Genomic DNA, 22499 nt, shown 5'->3' with positions numbered 1-22499 from the left:
AGTCATTATAAAACAGCTACACAAAATGTAGACTGAACATCCCAGGGTCCAGTTAACTATTACTGTGACAAGTATTTAATGACTTCCCCTACCTTCTGAAATCATGTTAATTGGTAAGAAAATGATGTAGCTATTAATATGTAATAATACATTGGATATTTGAATGATCTCCCTGGGGAAATGGTGGATTCCTCAGCACTGGACACTTCTAAGACTCAGCTTGACAAGGTGCTGGGTCATCTCATCTAACCATGTTTCTACTTAGAAAAGCTGGACCAGATGACTCTTGATGTCCCTTCCAACCTGGCATTCTATGATTAATATGAGCTCTTTATTACTATTCAGTTCTGCACACAGACACAGGAAGAAGAATACCATGAAGGATTACAGAAAGTCTAGTGTTGGTATAGAAGAAAGCTCACAGAGAGATAACTCACAGCACTAGACTTATACTTTTTTACACTGTCCTTACAGTAAGCAGCATCTAGAGGTCTTGTCATTGTTGGACTCAGGATCAGCAATTAAACCAGGGACAACAACATTCAAGATCCCCTTCTCCTCCCACCCAGGTAGGGAAGGAGACAGAGAATGAAGGAGAGAGACTTTCTGGATTGAAAACTCAATTTGGCAGCTTTAATTAGATACTGATGATAAAAGAAAAGATATACAATGATATACAAATATGTACAACAATGTGCAAAACCCTATTAGCTCCCCCCACCCTCACCAACTGCCACAGCATCTCCTGAGCTGTGAGCAGTTCTGAAATGTCCCAGACCCTGCCAGAGAGTGGGGCAGAGCAAACAGGAGCTGAGGGGAGAGTTATGAGGGTCAGGAATGCATGAGCCCAGGGATCAGTGGTGATGGAGAAACGGAGTCTTCCCCAGATGCTGAACATGGATGGAAGAGAAGGGAAGAAGCAGCAGGAAGGGGCTTGACTTCTGTGATCCCTGATCTTATACCAACCTTATGTAGATACATGGGATGGAATACTTTGGTCAATTGTGCTGTCTGTCTAGTCCACTCCTCCCTGTGTGAGGGCATCAGATATGATTCTTCTGCTCCCTTAGCAGCTGAGGCCCCAGATTCAACAAGTAGGGCAGTGACCTTGGCTTCTCAGCAGTAACATAAACATTTCAGAGTTATCAGTTCAGTACCTGGAAAACTTGCTGCTAGCTAAAAAAGAGCTCAATGACGAAAAAAAAGACAGTGAAAATAAAATTGTCTTCATCCTAGCTTAAGCCAGGAGAGGTCTCAACATGACTGTAAAGAGCCCAGTGCACTAGGCTCTGTGTATATACAGAATAAAAGCCTTCATCTCAGAAAAGTTGTGACCTAAAATGATCAATCTTAACAGTTACATCAAATAAGGTTCTGGAAAGTCAATTATTTATACTGGATACAAATAAAGCAGGTAACTGCTGTGAATTTCAAACATTTGTAAACAGTCCCATGACTGAACTACATTTGCTATCTTTGCATAAAGCAGGGTAATTTACACAGAAAAGAACAAATTCAAACTCCTCAATATATGACATGTTCTAAAAAGTTGTAACTATTGAGGAAAGAGACACATTCTGGGCTACTCGAAGAAAACATATTCTCAATCAATACACAGAAGTGATCAGCAAAACACAGATGTTAGGAGGGAGGTCAGAGAACAACAGGAATCAGATTCAGCTGCTTGTATAAGCTGGAATATTCACCCTGGCAATATGGTAATCAGTTCTGCTCCTGTCCCTTCTCACCCTGGGTCACTAAAAATTGAATGTAGAAATAGAAAAGGTCCAGAGAAGAGTGACAATGAATGTTATTAGAGGCCAGAGAAGTCTTGCCATCTGAAAGGAGATAATAGCAGGACTACTTAGTTCAGAGACAAGATAAAAAAGCAGGGCATTGATAGTAGGATATACAAAGAATGATCACAGGAAGGTAAATGCAATGTTCTTTCTTATTCCTTCTCATGATACCCAGGCAAAAGAGACCTCCAAGTTTTTAAACACATTTTAGCACATAAAATGAAATGAGGCATAATTACTTCTCTTGAAGTACCCTGAAGACCTTAGCAGGATTTGGAAGTAATTACATATTTGTGTGAATAATAAGAAGGCTCACAGCTGCAAATAGCAGGATTAAAAAAGAACAACAAAACAACTAGGGTAGTAGATAAAAACTTTGGTCCACAGCCATATAATTGCTATCCATGTATGAACTAGTCCCAGGCTGGAGAGGACAGGTAGAAAGAATTACAAACACCATCATCACCATCACCACTTATTGACAAACCATGAAGCTTCAGTCACACACCAGAACTTCACAGTGCTGGTGCGTTACTGACACACATCAGAAAGTCAGCCCTTGTGCCAGGGATAAAAGATGGAACTGGAAAGGGCACCCAAGGACAAAACAGCTGCTCTTGAACAAGGCTGACCTAGGCAGATACTAAGCAGTTCATGGTGCTCTTCAGATCTGCCATGTCACACTCATGTTTTCCTAGTAGGAAGACAGGTCAAAAAGAGGTTGTCTCTATTCCTTCTCCGCCTGCGCACTTCCCCAGCAGCTTTACATGCTGAGGATGGTGACACGGTATCATTGCAGGGACAGCTGGACGTCGCACATGGAAGCACTCAGGGGTACACTCTGAAGTATGGGGGCTGTGAGCTGGGCCACCCTTGGAAGAGCCAGCAGATGCTCTTAAAAGCAAATCATAGGTTAAGAGGTAAATTAGGTCTTACAGATCCTCCCACACACTGGTGCTACTGAAGCCAGTAAAAATTACATTAGCATCCATAGTAAGCAACAGAGATGCCTTTCTGCATCTTCACTGAAAGCATCTGGGCACTTAAAAATACTTCCAAACCCACATGTATGACAATTGCTTTGCTGCTATGAGAAGACTGTAACTGAGGATGAGATCCTGCTTCTTACCTTACTGAGCAGGGAAACAGAGTCTCAACTGGTCCTGGAGAAATACAGAAGGGTATCTGGACTAGAAAATTATTCCTATTCTTAAAATGTGGGTTTATTGCACCAGACAGTGCTGTGGAAGGTCAGATTGACAAGGTTTCTTTTACAAATGTTGATTTCAGTTATTTTGACCTTGGCAGGTACAAAAATTTTATCTGGAGTCTGCTGCAAGAAGCTGCCCCTCCCACAGATTCCTTTTTTATTATTAAAAAAAAAAAAAAAGAAAAAAGAGAGAGAGAGAGATAACGCAAAGATACAAAAAGCACCTGAGCTCCCTGAAAAAGAAAAATAACTCATTAGGTGCTGGATCCTTCAAGAGACCAGTCTGGCAAGCACTTTGAGCAGACATCCTGGCATTATATTTTACTGCATGCAATCTGCCAAACAACTGGGATTTGCTTACAGCTGATTAGAATAGGAAGCCTGCATATTATGCATGTCTAAGAGGGAACATAGCTTGATTTAATACAAAATAAGAAAAACACTGTGTAGCAAGCATAAAATGCTTGCTCTTGCATTTTATGAAGACATACAGCAATGACCCTCAGCCAAACCGCTTGAACTTTCAGACAATAAAAAGATCTTGCCTGTGTCTAAACTGTAAAGTGAACTTCTCTAAATGCCTCTGCAAAGTGCCTGCACTCACAGATCTCAAAGCACTTCAGAAGCATGAACAGCAAAGATCCTAAAAACTACTCCCTTCCTACATCTCAAAGGACTTAATGAAGTTGGACTTCCCACAGCAAGTTGCTGACTAACAAACACGTTATGATAGAATAGAAAGAGCTGGAAAATAATATAAAGTTGTCACTTGATATATCAGAACCATTCTGACAGATTTTAGCTAATTTGCTCCTGATAAATGTTCCATAATTGCTGTAGATAACTGTTTCGTGCTCAACCACTTTCAAAGTTATAAGGTTTTTCTTAATGCCCAGCACAAATCTTCCTCAGTAACCCAAAAGTTAAGGCTTTTAAGCATCTTGCTCATCCTTTCTTTGGTTTGGCTTAGGCTCCCAAACACGTAATAAATATTTTACAGTTGAGAACGAAAAGTCACCAGAAGGTCCAATGACATTTGAGGGTCACAGGGACAGCAGAGCATATCTCTCAGCTCTCCTCACCTCCTAGCAGCCTTCGAGACAAAGCTGAGGACAATGAGCAGCATTCCCGATCCATCCAGTGGACATCGTTACATTGATGAGAAACTGATGTTCTGTTTCTAACAATGTACAAGCCTAATGGAAGAGGTCAAAAGACATTACTTCCTGCTCTGTTGTCAGCTTGAAAAGGGAGAAACGCAATGAATCCAAAACTTAAATCTCCTCCAAAGCTTTGCACAGGAAACTTAGATCCCCTATGGGGCTGGTATTAAGGTTCTGCTAGAAGACATAACTAAGAGTAATGGGATGAAATTAACTAAGAAAATTTCCTAACTGAATTTCAGGAGCTAATAGAGCTCTCATTTTCCCCAGGGAAGCCGTGGAAGCCCCAGCGCTCAGGAGAGCTGCAGTAATAGCGCTTTCACATTCGGAAGAATTTCTAATACTGCACGTCAGGACTGATACTGCTCAGACCCAGAACCATGTACAGGGCTCCACCGGCCCAGCCTGGCCCACTGGGGCCACTGCCGAAGGTGCTTCCTTCAGGGGGGCAGACAATGCTCAACATTCTACAGTGTAAGTATGCAGCTGATAGAAATGCAAAAGGGACTGCCTTTGGTTTGGAAAAGGCTTTCCTTGCCAGTTTGGGTCCACCTTAAAGGAGGAACAAGAATAGAACCTGGACAAACGAGTCCAGTTTGGCAGTGAAACCAAGATAACACATTGCTGCTCCCTGCCAAGAACCAAGGGACACCTCTTCCATGATGCCAACACAACTGTCAGCATGACCATGCTTTTAACCAAACCAGGAACTCATCCAACTCAAACCAAACAAAATCAGAACAAAAAAGCCCAAGCAGATCAAAAAGCACCATGGAAAATTTGTGCACCTTTTTGTTCAACTTCCCCTTCCCTGTGCTCTTCTGTCACTTGCCCTGAGTCAGCTCCGGAACATCTTCATTGCACAGCAAGCTGAACCAACTCAGTAGAATGCAGAGGGAAATGAAAAGGATTTCATTTTTTTGAACCAAGCTGAATTGGCTGGTATTTCCATCAGACAAGAAACATAACTGGCACAATGCAGGGTGGCAGGAATAGGGAAACTGAGGAGGAGGAATTGAAAAGGGGAATGAGACAGGGTAACACCTAAGGATGAGATGGTGACAAACTGTTAATTCAGCTCAGCTATATCATGAAACTATACCCTCACTATCTTGGGAAATCTAAACCCACTTCTCTTATGAATAAAGTTGCATCAGATCACAACGCCAAGTGAAACATCTGACCCCTTTTTGCCATCTATGAAACGGGGACAATAGGTATCATCTTTAATTTAATTTAAATTTAAATTAACTTATTTAATTTAAATACATCTTTACAAAGGGATGCTTCAAGAGCACAGACAAGTGCTAAAAAACCCCACAAACAGACCTTTAAAATCAAACCAAATAATCCTCAACCAAAAATCAAAGTCCCTGCTCCCTAGACAAACTGGAATACTTTCAACTGATGTAGTATTCATTTTGCTTAGAGCAGAATTTACATGTATTTTAATCTTCGGATAAAGCCTATACTTAAAACACAACACTCATCTCCCTCTCCCCAGTTTTTAATGGCTCTCAACAAAAGTGCCTTAAACATGGGTATATATTTTTGCCTAAAAAAGGAGATAAATCTCAATTCCAACATAAGATTAGAGGAGAAGCACCCATCACTCAAAAAAAAAAAAAAAAAAAAAAAAAAAAGAAAAAGAAAAAAGAAAAAAGACAGCACAGCTTCATTATAAAAGAGAAAACCATAAGGGAATTTTCAATTTCATAGTTCTAATGAGAGGGGTTGAAAAGAAGTGGAGAGAAGGAAAAAAAATAATCTTTGGGACAAGACATAAGGAAGAAGAACACAAAACTGAACCAGGAACAGACTTTCAAGTTTCACCTCAGGTTTTCACAGAAAGGACTACTGTAGTCTCAGCTCTGTTCCCAAAGGAGAATAAGCCACACGACAACATCACCACACACAAAACTCAGCATATTTCATGAGCAGGAGGCTCAAGAAGAGAACAGGTCAAGGTTGGTATCACTAGCACAGCAGCAAGAGGGAGCTTGCACTGCAGTTGTCTGAACCACACCTAGTCTGCAGTTAAATATAGAACTTTACTTTCTGGAACTATTGCTACTCTTAACCTTCAGAACATAAATAGTCAGAGAGATATTTAAAAAAAATAAAAATAAAAAAAACCAAACACCCAAAAAACAACATAAGAGAAAGAGAGAAAGGGACCTGAATCTATTGTCTGAAATCTAAGCCTAGCAACTAATAAACTACCCTGGGAGAATCTCCAAAAAAGCAGTAAAGACTGGAAAATTGAATTACAGAAACCACAAGCAGCATTCTGAAAATCCAGTATAAACCAATTAGCTTCTTTAATACACATACCCCATATAGACACACTTATGTACATTAACCACTTAAGTGTATGTGCTGGCCTTAAATATAATCTTAATTTTATCAGGTTGGCCCCAATATAATGAGTATTACATTGGTGTTTTTGTTCTCCTTTTTTTAAAAAAAAACAACAAACAACCAAAACTAGCCCTTTGTCCTGCTTTAAGCTAGAAGGAAGCCAATTTTATTTTTACTGATTTATTTTTTTTTCATTTAGAGAAGTCTTTTTTAACTAGCAGCAAGTTTTCCAGGTACTGAACTGATAACTCTGAAATGTTTATGTTACTGCTGAGAAGCCAAGGTCACTGCCCTACTTGTTGAATCTGGGGCCTCAGCTGCTAAGGGAGCAGAAGAATCATATCTGATGCCCTCACACAGGGAGGAGTGGACTAGACAGACAGCACAATTGACCAAAGTATTCCATCCCATGTATCTACATAAGGTTGGTATAAGATCAGGGATCACAGAAGTCAAGCCCCTTCCTGCTGCTTCTTCCCTTCTCTTCCATCCATGTTCAGCATCTGGGGAAGACTCCGTTTCTCCATCACCACTGATCCCTGGGCTCATGCATTCCTGACCCTCATAACTCTCCCCTCAGCTCCTGTTTGCTCTGCCCCACTCTCTGGCAGGGTCTGGGACATTTCAGAACTGCTCACAGCTCAGGAGATGCTGTGGCAGTTGGTGAGGGTGGGGGGAGTTAATAGGGTTTTGCACATTGTTGTACATATTTGTATATCATTGTATATCTTTTCTTTTATCATCAGTATCTAATTAAAGCTGCCAAATTGAGTTTTCAATCCAGAAAGTCTCTCTCCTTCATTCTCTGTCTCCTTCCCTACCTGGGTGGGAGGGGAAGGGGATCTTGAACATTGTTGTCCCTGGTTTAACTGCCAATCCCATCAAGCTGTGGCACTCTTAAACCCTCACCATTCTCATTCAGCTAATGGGCAAATCCTGACTGGTGCTGAGTATTTTCAGTTGGAGAGCCTGCTCCTCAAATCAAATCTCTTTAATTTCTGCAATAAAATTTAGATTCTTTCCTTGAAGTGCTCTTAGCTGGTTTGACACATCGACTTTTAGAGGCTGCATTTTCTTACCAACTGAATCCAAGTCAAAATTACGTACCACCGTTATAGCAGCACAAGACTTTGATCCTCACCCCAAAAGTGTTTATACAGCTTTGCAGTAATGTTTCACAAGTTTATAGGAAGAAGTAGCTCTGCATCACCTACACAAGAGTTTCCATTAGGTCTAGATTGAACTCTCTTACCTTCAGGCATTTAACTAAATCACCAAAGTTGGGTTTAATTGCACATGACAGAAGCACTTCTGCAGCCAGAAAGTTGCATGTAGCCCTCATGAGTTGGATCAGTGGGAGGGAACTGTCTTCTGGATTTCTGTTTCTCATTGCTGAGTAACTACAAGTCTAGATGAACAAGCACTTTAATGAAGTTCCCAAATAAAAAGCTCAAAACCATGTGCCTAAATCCCTGTGTGCAGCAACAGCACATCAAGACGCTGCAGGACATACAAACAGAATGCAATTAAATTTGTATTTAATTGGGAAAATAGTCCATTAAACTGAGTAGAATACCTCCCCTCAGAGTTAAAACTTAATCCTTCAGAGGGAAATGCAAATTAGCAGATAAATGCCACCAAATCACATGCAATACCAAACACCATTTCAGTGGACCAAATGCTTATTCCTGACCCTATGGCATCAAGTGAACCTGATCTGCCCAGGCCAGACAGCCAGGAGTCTGGTTACCTTCATCCTGGCTGGTGTTATGAGTCATGTTACAGACAAGCCTGGAAGACTCCAGTGACTTTTAAGTGAAATTATTTAGCTTCTTCCTAGATCTCCCAAGAGAGTGTTTACCTGTCTCTCTTTCAAAACTTGTTACTTAAACCAGCTCATCCTCACAGCTCAACTAGGCCTATTAAAGTGTAACAGTTAAACAACCATATTCCCAATATGCTTGATGGTGTAGTTTGATTGTCATGCAAATATTTTACCACAGCTTTAATTGTGTTCTTGCCTCAAATGAAATTCCTCAGCCACACTTTCCAGTACCCACACACAAGGCTGCAAACTTCAGTGCTTGTGGTGACCCAAAGAGAAAATTCCAGCAGCAAAGACTCTCCAGAGCACAAGAAAAGACAGCAAACAAGACAAAGAATGAAAAAGAACAGGGTAATGAAAAACTAGATCAAGTGATTATGCATCTGCATACACAACTGGATTATTTCCAATGTCAACATTGACCTGTTTCTTTCCATACACTAAACCAAATCTCATTTTTCTAAGACACACACATGAAACCATTACAGGTTGTCTGACTTTTAGTGTCACAGCAGAGACTGGTTGTAGGAGAGATCTGAAGGAGGACAGGGTAGTGCCTGCTTGTGTAGCCTTCTTTTTCTGCTGTGTTTCCACAGCACCTAACACGAAGGAGTCTAAGGCACTAGACTGGTGGTTCATGGTTCAAACAGCAAATAAGAGCAGTTACCAAACTTTCGGCCAGACAGGAACCAAGAAGGAAAACACCCATGCCCAAAGAGCCATAATCCTACTTCAGAGCAACTAAATATTTGACACACTGAGGATTAATAAGGAGATGGAGCTGTAGCATTTTTGTCATTCTACATACTGCAATCAGGACAGCCATCCAAGCACTCTAAAGTGCTCAAGATCCTATACTGCCCATTGTATTGTCCACCTAGAGGGGGCCACTAGGAAAACAAGAGTCTCCTGTATGAACCGACTCTGCATTATTTTGGTCTAGCAAAGCAGAACAGATTTCAAACATTTACATTATTTCATTTGACATTGAGCCAAACCTGAAAACTTGAATGCAGTGCCAGGACAAGAGATGGAAATGAATGCTTAGTTATTGCTGGTCGCAGCCCTGCAAAGACCTTGTGATGGCCTGTGGCCACATAGAAGTATGTCTGTCCATCTTGAGTGTAAAAAGGCTTAGGTCTAAGACGGAGTTGGGTATTTTGGTCTTAGCTGAGGCAAAAGGAGACACTCTACTGCTCCTAATCAGTTTCAAAGACCCTCATTCAAGCCAAAGGAAAGAACAGCTTTACAGAAAGGGCAAAAGCATACCCTAAAAATCTGCTGGCAAAGGAATCAAGGGAGTTGCAAAACTGAGGAGTGTAGCACACAACAGAGTAATCTGGTGCTTTCATGGAAAGGAGGTTCCTCATGCTCTCAGGGGGAAGAAAACTCCTCCCTGCCATTTAGCCCTGAACAGAAATAAGCATTCATCCCTAAACTATGTTTGAGTTCACTAGCCCTTTTCTATTACACAATATTATCCACAAAAGAGACATTACTGTAAGCAGAGGAAAAGGCAAAGCACACAGGCAGACAGGAGACCAGGCTCAGAGAGTGCTCCATCTCTGCAGGACTGAAGAGCTGGGAGCTATAATGATCACCTGCCACTCTGCATATGTATTTGAAAGATCCACTTTGCTATGTACTGTTCCCAGCTCATGTAAAAGGGTTGTAAGAGCCTTTTTGGACAAGGAATCTATTGCTTGTTAGGCAAAGTTCTGCATCCTGAACAACTATAGTGCTGCCGAAATGCCAGTATCAATTATGAAATAGCATAAAACAAATGAGTAAATAAATAAGTCAATTGGGAAAAGAGAAATGTAAAATGTAAAGAGTGTGTAGAACCCCACCAAGACAGAGTTTGGATTAGGCTACATGGAAAGGTTTCTACAAAAGCGAAGAAAGATTTAAATGTCAATACTCTCAGACTAAGCTAAGGACAAGAAGTCTTGGAGGCTACAAAAAATGAGATATTGTCCAGAGGAGCATAACAAAACAACAAAAAGGGTGAAATACATACTCTCTGTTATTGAGAATCAAATTATTTTACTGCTGTTAACTTGCATGATGCTAAAGCACACCCATGAAAACGACGCTGGTGTTTGCCAGAGCAGGAAAAGGATACATGTAGTGGCTTTAAAATGCCCATCTCCATAACCCAGAAGTGACATACCTTTCCATAACAGCCAGGCACTCCTTTCTCCACGTGAACCGACTGCCTCGCCGTAGTCTGAAGGTCCCAGAGGTAGCTGTGACTGGGGGAGGCGTCTGTCTCCATTCTGGCTCTTCTATGGGGATAGGAGCGGGTCGCATGCTTAATGTAGCCCCTAAGAATAATAAATACTGTGTTTCCTATTGGATTAAAAATCATGCCCATTTTCTCCCTCCTGCTCATGAAAAAAAAGACAGATGATGAAACTGTTCAAGCTAAAAAAGTTAAGCATTATAAAAAAAGACACTTTAAAGATACACAAAGTCAGCTAGAGTTCCCATCCCCAACCTCCAAGCCAGAGAAGTATCACGTGACAATGGAAATCTAAGGGAGGCATAGCTGAGCCGACAGCCTCTTAGGAAAAGCTGTCCTGTCTTCATCAAGAGGAAAAGTGTCTCACAGGAAGGGTGAGCTATGTCTAGCTGGGATTTATTTTGGTTGCACGGCTACCTCTTCTGCCACAAAATGGGAAATGGCAGGTTTCTATTTAATTGTACAACAGTCTCAGGAAGCAAAATGTAAATTTATACCAAAGGTATTTCAATGTGTCCAAAGAGCTGACTAAACTTGAAATAGCTCCACCTATATAAACACACCCTGTGACCTGTGCAAACATAGGCTCCTGAATGTCAGGTTGTCTGAAAAAGTCACTGAAAGCAGATTAACACTGCACCTTTCCTCTCTGTCCCCCTTTCTATGGACATATTTCCCCTTTCAAGAAGCCTTTGCTGGAAAGCATCAAGCAAGAGACAGGACCTGGCACCATGCCTTGAGGAAAGGCCCTTTGAAACTTACCCCTGATTCTTTCCACAACAGCCTCTCAGTTAATAAAACAAGATAAATCAAAACACACTGGGAGACTGATCTTTCATATATCCCTTGGTGAGTTTGGGAACCTGGTATAGGACATTAGTACATAAAACAGGGTATGTTACGAAGGACAGCTTTGTGCTCAGTGACTTCCCCTGGAGGGAAGAAACAGCTGTTCTTATGTGCAAAGAATAAACAAATGAAAGAAAAAGTCATATGGAAAGGTAAGTCACCACCTATGCACACCAAGCTCAACTGGATTCATGCACTCAATCAGCCTGGGTAGATACAAGAGAAGCAGGCAGCTCTGCTTATAAGAGGAATACAGCATTGTGTACACATTAAAGCAAGGCTGAGAGAGTAAATCCCTCTTTGTACAAAGACTTGCTCAGAATGCTTAGGATTTGATCATAAAAACATAAGGTGTTAGTTAAACAATACTGCTTATTTAACTTAAAACAGAGTAAAAGGGTTAAGGGAATGCAAGAGTTTAAACAATTAACAAATTCCTACAGCTAAAAAGCAAGAAATTAGTTATTTATGCATTTTGTTGTGTCCCTTTCCAGAAACACACAAGTATTTTCCTTCCTGTCAGAGGCTTGCATCTGTGTTGGGTATTGAAGTCCAAAATAATTTAAAAACTTTACCTGGGAAAAGTCTACAGCAAGTGAAGCCCACAATCTCTGCCTTACGCACACAATCAACAGCAACTCTTACTATTATCCAGCTAACAAGCTTACATGGATAATTTAGTTTTACTGACGCATAAAATATTTATTGTATTGCCAATTTATTGGGAGGCCACTTCCAGGGAAGTTTCTTATCTACTCTTTCTAGTATATGCACATTTTAGGGGTCTGGGTCAGTATCAAGCTGCTAGGCTTTAAACATACTTCAAAAACTAAACAAGTTTTTTTTAAAAAAATATTAAAAAGAGGCAGAGAGAGAACAGGACAAGGAATTATCTTTTCCTGCACTGCCTTAGCATTATACTTCCCCTTCCTGATTATTTCATTTCACAGGGAGAGTATACAAAGATCAGTGATGCCTAACATTAAGAGATGCAGCGTGCTTCCATTTAATTTCCTTGAGATTTTTCAAAGTTTGAAAAAAAAATAAATAAATCTGCATTTAAAGCATAAACTTGCTCCTACTACTGATACATTCATTTACTGAATTTAAGATGCTTTTTTTTATTTAGTAGCCTTGCTAGATCCATTTACCTAGTACTTTCTTCTATCAGGTATGATCATTATCAGCACCAGGTAAGAGAGAATTATGCTGAAAATTACAAGTACCCACCATTGGTTTTGCAAACACATAAAATGGAAGCATCTGAATGTACAGAGGCCCAAAATGTGTTTAGATGTATGAATGGCAAAAGTGGTGGATGTATGCACTACTGCCACACTTGATAAGGCAATTATGGAGCTTTTCTTCATCCCTTTCAATTAAGTGAGCACTTGGGGATTTTATTTGTTCTGCTATTCCAATGCCTCACTGCAATCTTCTCACCAGCCATCTTCAGTTCTCTGTAACTTAGTAAGTTACATCCTAGTTACCGGGTCAGATTCTTTCTACAACCCCCTCAAACAGCTTTTAAGAAATGTAACTTCTCCCTTGAGCAAAATGAGCAGAGCAAATGGAGTACGAGATTTATATCTTAGTATATGAATCAAAAAGCAAGACATCTATAAGGGATATAGAGGTGAACCATCTGGGAAGAAGAACTCGTTCGCACAGAAAAATGAAAAGTGACATTTCTCACCACCTGCCAGTGCTGAGTAACTTTTGCAGCAACACAGAATTTTCTTTGTGCAAGCCGGTATTTTCTCAAATGTGCGGTAGGACTTTGGGGATGCTGCAGGTGGGTTTTGGGGAGAGGAGGCAAGAGCGATGCTTTCCAGCTGGTCTGCAGCTACCTATGGGCTCAAAATTTCTCATGGGAAAGGCTTGCCTTCTCTCAGCACATCCCAGACAATATACTGAAGAAAAAGCACTGCTCTTAAAAGCGTCACATGCAATTGCGATCCACATCACATGTCTCAGGCCGTACAGAGGTGATGTGCAGAATGGTTGGAGAAGCCGCAGGCCATCTCCCAATTCCAATAAACCATTTCCTGGCAAGCCTCTGCAGCAAGTACCTATCAGGAATTACACTGATAGGAACAGATGTCACATTTTATTTTTAGCCAGACTGACCTGAGATCACATGATAAACACCTTTCAGTTACTACTGAGACAGGCTAGATTTGAATCAGCTGCCTGAACAGCAAAAGGTTCCCCACAGAGCTCATTGCTTGGATGCAAAGCATCAGTGCAGGGACTATTTTCTCTGCAGCTCTGTAAAACAGTAAATCACCAACAATACATTTCCAGTGCAAAACTCGTGGGATATCCAGCCCCTGATTTTTAACCATTTTTTGGTAAGCTTTTATAGTTAAACAAGAACCACCATGGGAATAACACAAGAGATGCTACATCTAGATAAAAGCTACCTTTCTTTTTACCTTTTGTTCAAGAAGGAAAAGCACATGTTTTTCTCCAAGGTGACCACAGCTGCCTTCCTATACAGAAGACTGGAAGCAGTCTGTACCCATCTGTAACTTCAACACATCATTTCTAGGTGCCAGCTCCAGTTTGCAGTACACAGAGGCAAAACACATGCTAAAGTTACTCTACAACAAACTTTCCATATTGGCCAAGGTCCAGTGCCAGGCAAACTAATCAGGCTAACAGCTACCAATGTAAAAGTTAATACTTATTTATTCAAAACCCATGAGTTCTGAAAAAAAATATATAAATAAATAAATCTGTACATTATAGGACTATGCACTCATATACTGGCTTCTGAAACATATACTATTTATCTACTGCCAAAATGTTCTCAGTCCTCTACAAAACACAGGAGATGTGGTGCCTATCCAAAAAAAAAGCCTGATCTAAATGAAAAAAAACCCCTTAATAATTGGATTAAAAACCTTTCAAACACCAGCATTTGTACTGACTTCTTCCCTTCAAGAAAAAACTGACTTTCACCCTAATTGGCAGCTGTTTCCAGAAAAAAGTTTACAATCACAAGTAACATGGAATTTGAGGCATTGCTTTAACTCTAACATCATTCCTACCAGGAAAACGTTGATCAAGAAATATTTTGAGCAAGACTATAGCATACAGTAGGAAAACTGTGTGTAGAGGGGCTTGATCCATGAGACTTCAGTTTCTTTTGGAATGTTCCAGTTTGCTGTTGCCTGAACATCCTCCACCAAAGGCAGGAGAGATACAGAAAACTACAATGCAAATAAGCAATCAAAACCAAGGGAACAACAAACAGCATATTTAAGACACCAAAGCAAGCTGACAAATAACAAACATGATGGAATTGCTGAGTCTCCTCTGTATAGGAGCAACACCTAGCAATGTCTCAACAGCAGCAAAATCTCAAAACTGCCCTAAGGCTCCACAACACCAAGTTCTTTGGTTAGCAGATGCAGGAGGGTGATCTAAAGTGTTAAATAGCACCATACACACTTCAAAACATAAAAATAAAGTATATTTTCAGGTATTTATAAGTTAACTTTTGACCCCTACATTAGAAACTCCTGGCTGGGTGCAGTATATAAGCATAGTGAAAGAGTTCTTGCTGTGAGGACCTCACAGCCAAAGCTGGCAAGTTATACACAACAATATGGTCTCATCTTCAGGAGACAGGAAAGTGAGGTGCAAAGGTGAAATCATTTGCTAAGAGTCATACATAAAAACTGGCAGAGGCAAGGAAAGATCACAGGTCTGCCAAGCGATCCAGTCCTTTCCTCAATGAAACAACTAGTCTTTCTCTACAGTTCATAAATTGATTATATCGGGTGACCTAGTTCTCCAAAACTTTTTATTGAAGGAAAACCTTCAAAAAGGTTTTCCTCCTATTACTACATATAAAAATTTAGTTAGAAAATGGAACTTATTCTGAAGATCCAGTTTCCAAAATAAGGAATTCAAGAAATGGGGGAACTAGAAGTTTCCAAAGACCTCACTTTGTCCATTAGTAGCTCAAACATGTAGGTGGCTTCTGCACCAAGAGACCCTACTGTCACTCAGTGGAGAATGACTGAGATTCCCAACAGCTTAAAGATGGGATATATAATAATAGAAAGCAAAACATCACTTCCTAGTAAGTGAGCAAATAGAAAAAACACATTCCAGTCATTTAATCTCTTTAAGTTTCTTCAAAGGAAGACAATCTTGTACACTGTCCAGAAAGTGCATCACTTCTTTGTGAACATGGCAGGAAGCTCTACTGATTTCCTCATATTCTGACTCAAAATAAGGCAGAAAGAACAGCTACTCAAGCCTAATAGTCACAGCATCCAAAACTCAGGCTCCAAAATCCAGGATGCTTCAGACAATGTTGGTACCTTCCTTAATACACTGTATACACTTGCACATATGTATACTAATTATTTCTTGGCTAGCCAGTCTGACCTGCAGTATGGAAAAAAAGCAGTGGATTATCCTACATTAAATAACATAACCATTTGGGTAGACATTTCCAACAGCTATAGGGAAAGCTGACCATTCCTCCCTTCACCTTAGCCTCTAAAAAGATACGAAATGTTATGTGATTCTAAAGGGAACCGAAGTGCACCCAAATAATCCACTGGCATACACAGTGGAGCCAATTTGCCTTTTACACTTCTAAAAATGCTGTATAAGATCTATTACTTGAAAAAAGCTTACACTCAAACAATCACTCTTCCAAGAGATTTTCCTAGGTGTGTGTAAGGAAAAGTGAGCAAGACCTCAGCAATGCAGACTGTCAGAAAAGTAGAGATTAACATCTATTCACTTTAAGTCATAACCTTCAGTGTTACTAGTCTTCCACCCTTCAATACTTCAAGAGCAAAAGGACAAACAAGATGTGAGCTTGTGGATATGGGGAAAGAAAGAAGGTTAAGTAAAGATTTTAGTGCTAAGTTTGACAAGGCTTCTCTTATCCCAGCACAGAATACTATTTTTTAAACAGCTCCAAATTATACTGGAAAGACAAGATGCAAGGCTATAGGAAAGACTCCACTGAGTCCTCTCATTAGGAGAAGACTTCTGGGTTTTTTCCAAAAGATACTTTCCAAAAACACTCCACTTTTCTCCACTGCCTTGGAGGCGACACTTGCCATTAAAGGGAAATGGCCAAGAGTTACTTCGTAGGGTACGATTTTAGACTTCCAAAGCAGCAGATATTGAGCAGTTGAATCCAGTAACTTCACTGATCCTTAATATCACAATTGCAGCCACTGCAAAATCAAGGCTTCTTGGTGATCCCTGCAGCTTGCCAGCACCTCACAACCCTTGGCACTTTCATTATTTAAAGATATTTTCTAGATGCTTAACAGAAAGGACAGGCTCAGCTGTGGCTTTGAACCGACCCAACTTTAAGCTAAAGTATTCTCCGGCCAGCTGGCAGCTGGAGCCTCTTAATTTTCAACTTACACACAAAGCAGAAGTTTTGAGGATTTGTTTTCACTGGAATTTTTCTTAATAGACTTCTAGATATGGAAGCCAAATTCATATTAGAGAACCTGAGTCTTAAATTCCTTCAAACAATCACACAGTTAATTTAATCATGCCACTGTTTAAAGGAAATTAAATGTAAACATTTTTATCTTTACAATGAAATTGCTGAAGGGAAAAATGCAAACTGTGGTCAAACAACATCTATGGAGAAGTGCAATGCAAGGAAATTAATTCAACTGTGATTCTGAAGATTGCTCATAAGATAATGAGGAGCTTTACTTCTCTTTTGATCTTTAAGATCTATCTGAGACTTGGAGAAGCAGGTGGGATTCAAGAGATGTATCTCCAGCTTATCACTGCAACTATAAACATCCCATTCATAAACTTGAGATCCAACCCAAAAACTTCTGAAGTTATTCTAAAGTTCTCCTCTACCAAAATGCAAGGGGTTTTGCTGCAACTTGACATTATGCAGCCATGATTAATGGTTTCTATTTCTTCATTCTTAAAAGCCTCATCATCTATTTCATGTAAGTGGACTACAGCTTCACTGACTGCTTCTGATTCCCAGATTTATCTAGGGGAGAGAGGACAAGCAGTTAACTGTGACTGAGGAAGCTGGACAGACAATTGTGAATAAGTCAGCTCTGGATCATCTGCTGCAAAGCACAGATTTGCTCCTACCATACTAAGAAGTAAACCGGTCAGAGGCAACACTTTTACAGTACGAACACACCAAGAAGCAAATGATCAGTGATAACAGAAATCAGTGACAAAGAGCTTATTTTCCATAAATAAAACAGCAGGAGATGTTTAGGCTATATTTGTTTACCAGGATTTGTCTTCTCAAGTTGGTACCATCTGTAAAATGCCCTTTTCTTTTGTTCACTTAGGTCTGACCCCTGCTGCAACAGCCAATGGGAGATCCGGCTCTGACTGATACCTGTAAAAAGACAGAACAGAACAGAACAAACAAAACAAAAAACAACACAAAAAAAAAAAAAAGAGAGAGAAAGAGGAAGGGAAAACTTGTTCTTTTTAAAACATTTAAAAGTGATTTATATACCGATAAAGGATATTTTCTTACAACACCCAGGAATTTGCAATTACTCCACTGTAGGTTCCAAAAAGTAGGGTTCAAGCTTCCCTCCCCAACCCAAACTAGTTTAACTTCTCCCTCTTGCTATCTGCAACCTTGCAGAAGGTGCATCCCGGAACCAGCACAACCAATCTACAAGGAAAGAGGGTTCAAATTGGGAAGACAAATCTACCACTGACTTCATTGTCCCTGATTCTTAAATTTCTTCATCTGCAAAACAGGATCAAGTCCCTTATCCACTATTATACATCAATAATTATACTTAGGAGTTAATTACCATTCAATGCTTGAATAAGAATGGAGATAAACATAGAAAGTTTATGTGATATAGATCAAATCAGCACAGAAATGGAGCAAGCCAACTATCAGCAGCTGTAACAACAGCCAGACAACAACACAGAGAGGCAGCTGCCTGTCAGCAAAGCAGGATTCAAGCTCTAGATATTCAGACAGGGGACAAGAAGTTCCAGACTTTTTAGAGGAAGATTTCTAAGAAAACAGTAAATAAGAAAAAAACCCTGTAAGTCAATACAGTTATTTCCAAAGCATGACACTGAAAGCAGGACCAATGTAAAAATGGAAAAGAAACTATTAGGAGAGGAACCAAATACAGCAAGGGTTTAAAAAGTGCACTAGGAGGTGAACTGTAGGTTCAATTGAAAATATAAAAAAAACCCATACAGTTTGCTGAATAACTGAAGCAGTAGTTCAGGTAAGATGACTCTCTGTGGTTTCTACAAGGCTCTTAAGCTACCAGAAAGGGTTAACAACATCTAAACTCTCCCGAGTGCTGAAGTTTTAGGAGGTATTCCAAGTAACAAGATACTGCTGAACACCACCTGTGCCACCACCTGCCTGGTGATAATACTGAAGCAGGTAGAAGGTGGGTTTTCACACAGAAACTGAACTACCTCTCCCCTCTTGAGATGCATCAAGGTTTTATAAGACCTCATAATCATATTTCACTCATGAAAAACAACCCCCTGTAGTTTTATCGCATCTAATATGGGGGGTTTACTATGATTTTTTTTATTTTCATTGAACACTGAAGCTACTCAACTTTAGAATGATTAAACTTGACTCTCAGGTGGGTTACTCCAACCAGATTTTTAAAATCACAGGGTTTATGCTCTTAACTGTTCTTCCTTAACAGAGTTCCAGAGGCTATGAAGTTTTAATTATCCTGGGGAAAAGAGAGAGGTGTATTTTGTTTCAAGTACAGAAGCCTACTGCTATTTGGCAAAGCTCTGCCCATAAACCATACCTTAGTTTGGGTTTTGTTTCTCGAGCATATACTGATCTTAATACTAATTCCCAGAGACTGCCTTTGCCCCACAACTGAAAGAGTTTAGAAACAGCTGGGGCAGTCCAGAGTTGACTATCCCCAGGGCCTACACTGAGATATATAATTGAATTTCCAGTACTAGGGAAGTGGTATTATTCAACCAAACACAAGCCTTAGACTCTGCCAAGTTTACATTAAGTAACTGTGGAAGCATATGAGTTAATACCAGAAGAAGTTAATGTAAGTTGCTAAAACTCTCTGGCCCAAAACAAGGCTTCAGTCTAGCTGAAATCATACAATCTAGATGCCAGTAAAAAGACCAAGTTTTTTGCACCTCTTCACCTACTATTATGATTTACAAAAGCCACTTCTTTAACACATTTGTGTCTCACTGCTTTTGGCTTCATGGCTCCTATTAATCAATGGGTAACAGGACTATTAATTTACTTGTTTACTACAGACCACTTACACTTATTGCAGTGAATTAGTGTTTGTTGAGTGTCTGAATAACAATGTAAGATACAAATGCAAAGTGTTATTAGATAAAAATTATAAATAGAGATGAAGTATTTTCAACAAGAGTCCTATAGTGGAAAATCCAAATTCTGCTCAAGAGGCTGCCTGATACTGTCATAAAGTGGTACAGATGTTAGCCACTTCAGACAATGTGCTTGGGACAAAGCAAAGGAGCAGAAGCCAAAAGATTCAAGCTGTGTGTTGCCATGTCCACATCTGACTCATTGCGAGACTTCGCAGTTCATAAAGTTGCTTCTGCAAAATGGAGCTTTGTAAAGGACACTGAGATGTACAGATTTGATTAATGCACCATAAATTCTCAGTATGTTGTTATTTGACTGTGCTATCTCATGAATGGTACTGCAGTCCATAGCATATCTTTGCATCAGCAAAAAGCCCACAGCCTATCTTGCCCTTTGGCTAGCAGAATTCTACAGCAATGCTGCAAACCCAGGTAGTGTGTCACGCAGCTGATCTTGGTTTTGGTCATAGGAAATCAGTAGATGACCCCCCTATCATTTTTCTGGTTTTTATTATTTTCCCTCCTTGTTTCAGAGACCTGTAATGACAGCTGAGCTTCTTAAAGGTTTTCTCTACCTATGTAACTCTTCCTCTTTTTAAGATACAAAATATCTTTCATCTGTTCCTCAACTTGGTTTAGAGGCCTTAAAACTGTATATTCCAGGTCACATGATTCAAGGTCACATGCAATGTCGGTAGCTGAAAAACTGATACAGGATCTCCTAGATCCTAGTACAGCATCTTAACCACAAACCCATCCTTCGCTGTTCAATTAAAACAAACAAACCACCCCCCAAATTGTCATGTCAGAGTTTTCATATTTCAAGTGGATTTTACACAGTTGACTCATAGGGACAATGACTAGTACTGTCACCAGTATCATCCTGTCACATTGTCTATAATCATGCTACTTTAGGAAATTGCACTGGCAGGAAAAAAGAAATCATCCTGCTGCCAGAAGCAGATTAATGAAGTAAGTTCTCTGGAGTACTGAAAATCCAGCTGTCTTGAGGAAATTCACTCTCAAACTGAATCACAGACCTGAAGGAAAACTGCCATCCTCTGGCCTTAGCATCAGCAGGGAAAACGAACACATCATAATGAGCACAACTAGTTTTCTCACAGAAAATACTGATGAAAGAAGTGGTAATCACCAAGGATTCTAGCAATTCAAATGCTGATTTCTTGTGTCACACACCACTCCTTCCCACAGCAGGTTACACTTCCTAATTATAAACAAAATGGAGATGATAGTAGATGCATACTCTTCTGGTCAGCCCCACTCTCTCCTAAAACAAACTATTTGGAGAACAAGTTTCCCTTTCAAATACATAAAAGAAATGGCAAAATACATCATCAAGAGAAGGCAACTGATATCTGCAGTACAAATCTGCTCACAACCACAAAACTGCTATTTATCAAGTCTTTGGTAACTGGTTTTCACCTTCACAGGTAGACTTTTTCAGTGACTCTACTTTGCATTTCTTTAATGTTTCTTTCAGGATTGGTTTTTAGAAGCACCTGGCACACGTCTGATTTGGAGAAGAAAGTAACTGATGTGTTTTAGTTCCTCAGTTTGCAAGTGAAGTCCTAGATTCATATAATACACACCAGCAAAGGACATCTATCAATTTAGGAGATTAGCAAAGCCTGTTTACAGAAAACTTGCAAAGATTAAAATCTTAGAAAAACAAATCTTTTCCTGTGTTGTCATGAGTATATACTAAAAATGTTTTAAAAATGTAGCTTCTTGCCATTTCAGATGATCAGTAATTCAGTAATTTTCCAATTTCCCTTCACAGTGGAACTAGTTAAGTTTCATTTGTTTGTATTTGCATTTGCTCAGCATCCCTGTGTGTAACTTCCAAACCTTAAGGGATTTTATTTACAGCAGTGCTTCAAGGCTACCCTCCACTGCACTAGATGCTGTGTGTTTAGCATAACATAAAGCTAAGACCTGAAGATCTCCTATCCATTAAGACAGAGACAGCAGGACAGGGCTGAATTGTACAAGCAGAATAATCAAGAGCGTTAGCAGGACTGCACACTGAAAAGCTCTCTGTGTTATGTTTTTGTGTTCGGTTTGTTGTTTTTTTTAATGGATCTCTTTATTTTATTTGCTCCCTTCTTTATTTTTTTTCAAATGGTGGTTTTATGGTCCTAGCCTAAGAATCGGGAAATACGAAGCCAAATTCCTGCTCTGCCACAGACTGTTTCCACTGTGACCTCAAGAAAGCAAAGGGTTTTTATCCCCTTACTCCCTGCATATAAAAATGGAAAAGGTAGTATTTCCAAGACTTGCAGAAGCATCATCCATCAAATTATCTAGGCTGGCTGCAAAGGGCTCATCTATGCATACTCCTTCCTCTCTCCTCTACTGTAGTACATAACAGAAAGATGTTAGCTTCTGAAAACATTTCACCCACCCTCCATCTAGATTGGAAGCTCAGAGACAGCATCTCTTAAGTTTACATTTACCCCTTCATCCTTTGCCTTCTGACCATAACTTACTTGGTAATCAGATACAATTCTGGTAGCAATTCAAGCAAATTGCAGCACACAACTTCCAAATTATTTTTCATAAAAATTCAGCATCTCACCCACCACATGTAGGGCTAAATACCTACCCCCAAGTAAGCTGCAGCTATGTTAAAAGGAGCTTCAAATAACAAGATAGGAAATTCAGCAGG

The 22499-nt window shown here is 39.9% G+C and overlaps 1 protein-coding gene across 1 annotated transcript in view; it reads right to left on the bottom strand.

Annotated features, from left to right (window-relative positions):
* HMBOX1 (homeobox containing 1) overlaps window positions 1-22499 on the bottom strand; it is a 68001-nt gene that overhangs the window by 19633 nt on the left and 25869 nt on the right. The window contains exons 4-5 of the mRNA XM_010002189.1: window positions 17721-17831; window positions 10532-10685 (exon numbers count right to left, since the gene is read on the bottom strand). Of these exons, the coding sequence (XP_010000491.1) occupies window positions 10532-10685; window positions 17721-17831 (265 nt within the window). The remainder of the gene's footprint in view (window positions 1-10531; window positions 10686-17720; window positions 17832-22499) is intronic.

Source organism: Chaetura pelagica, unplaced genomic scaffold (assembly GCF_000747805.2).
Source record: "Chaetura pelagica isolate M959 unplaced genomic scaffold, ChaPel_1.0 scaffold107, whole genome shotgun sequence".
Taxonomy (NCBI): domain Eukaryota; kingdom Metazoa; phylum Chordata; class Aves; order Apodiformes; family Apodidae; genus Chaetura; species Chaetura pelagica.
This window is presented reverse-complemented; position numbering and strand designations above follow the sequence as displayed.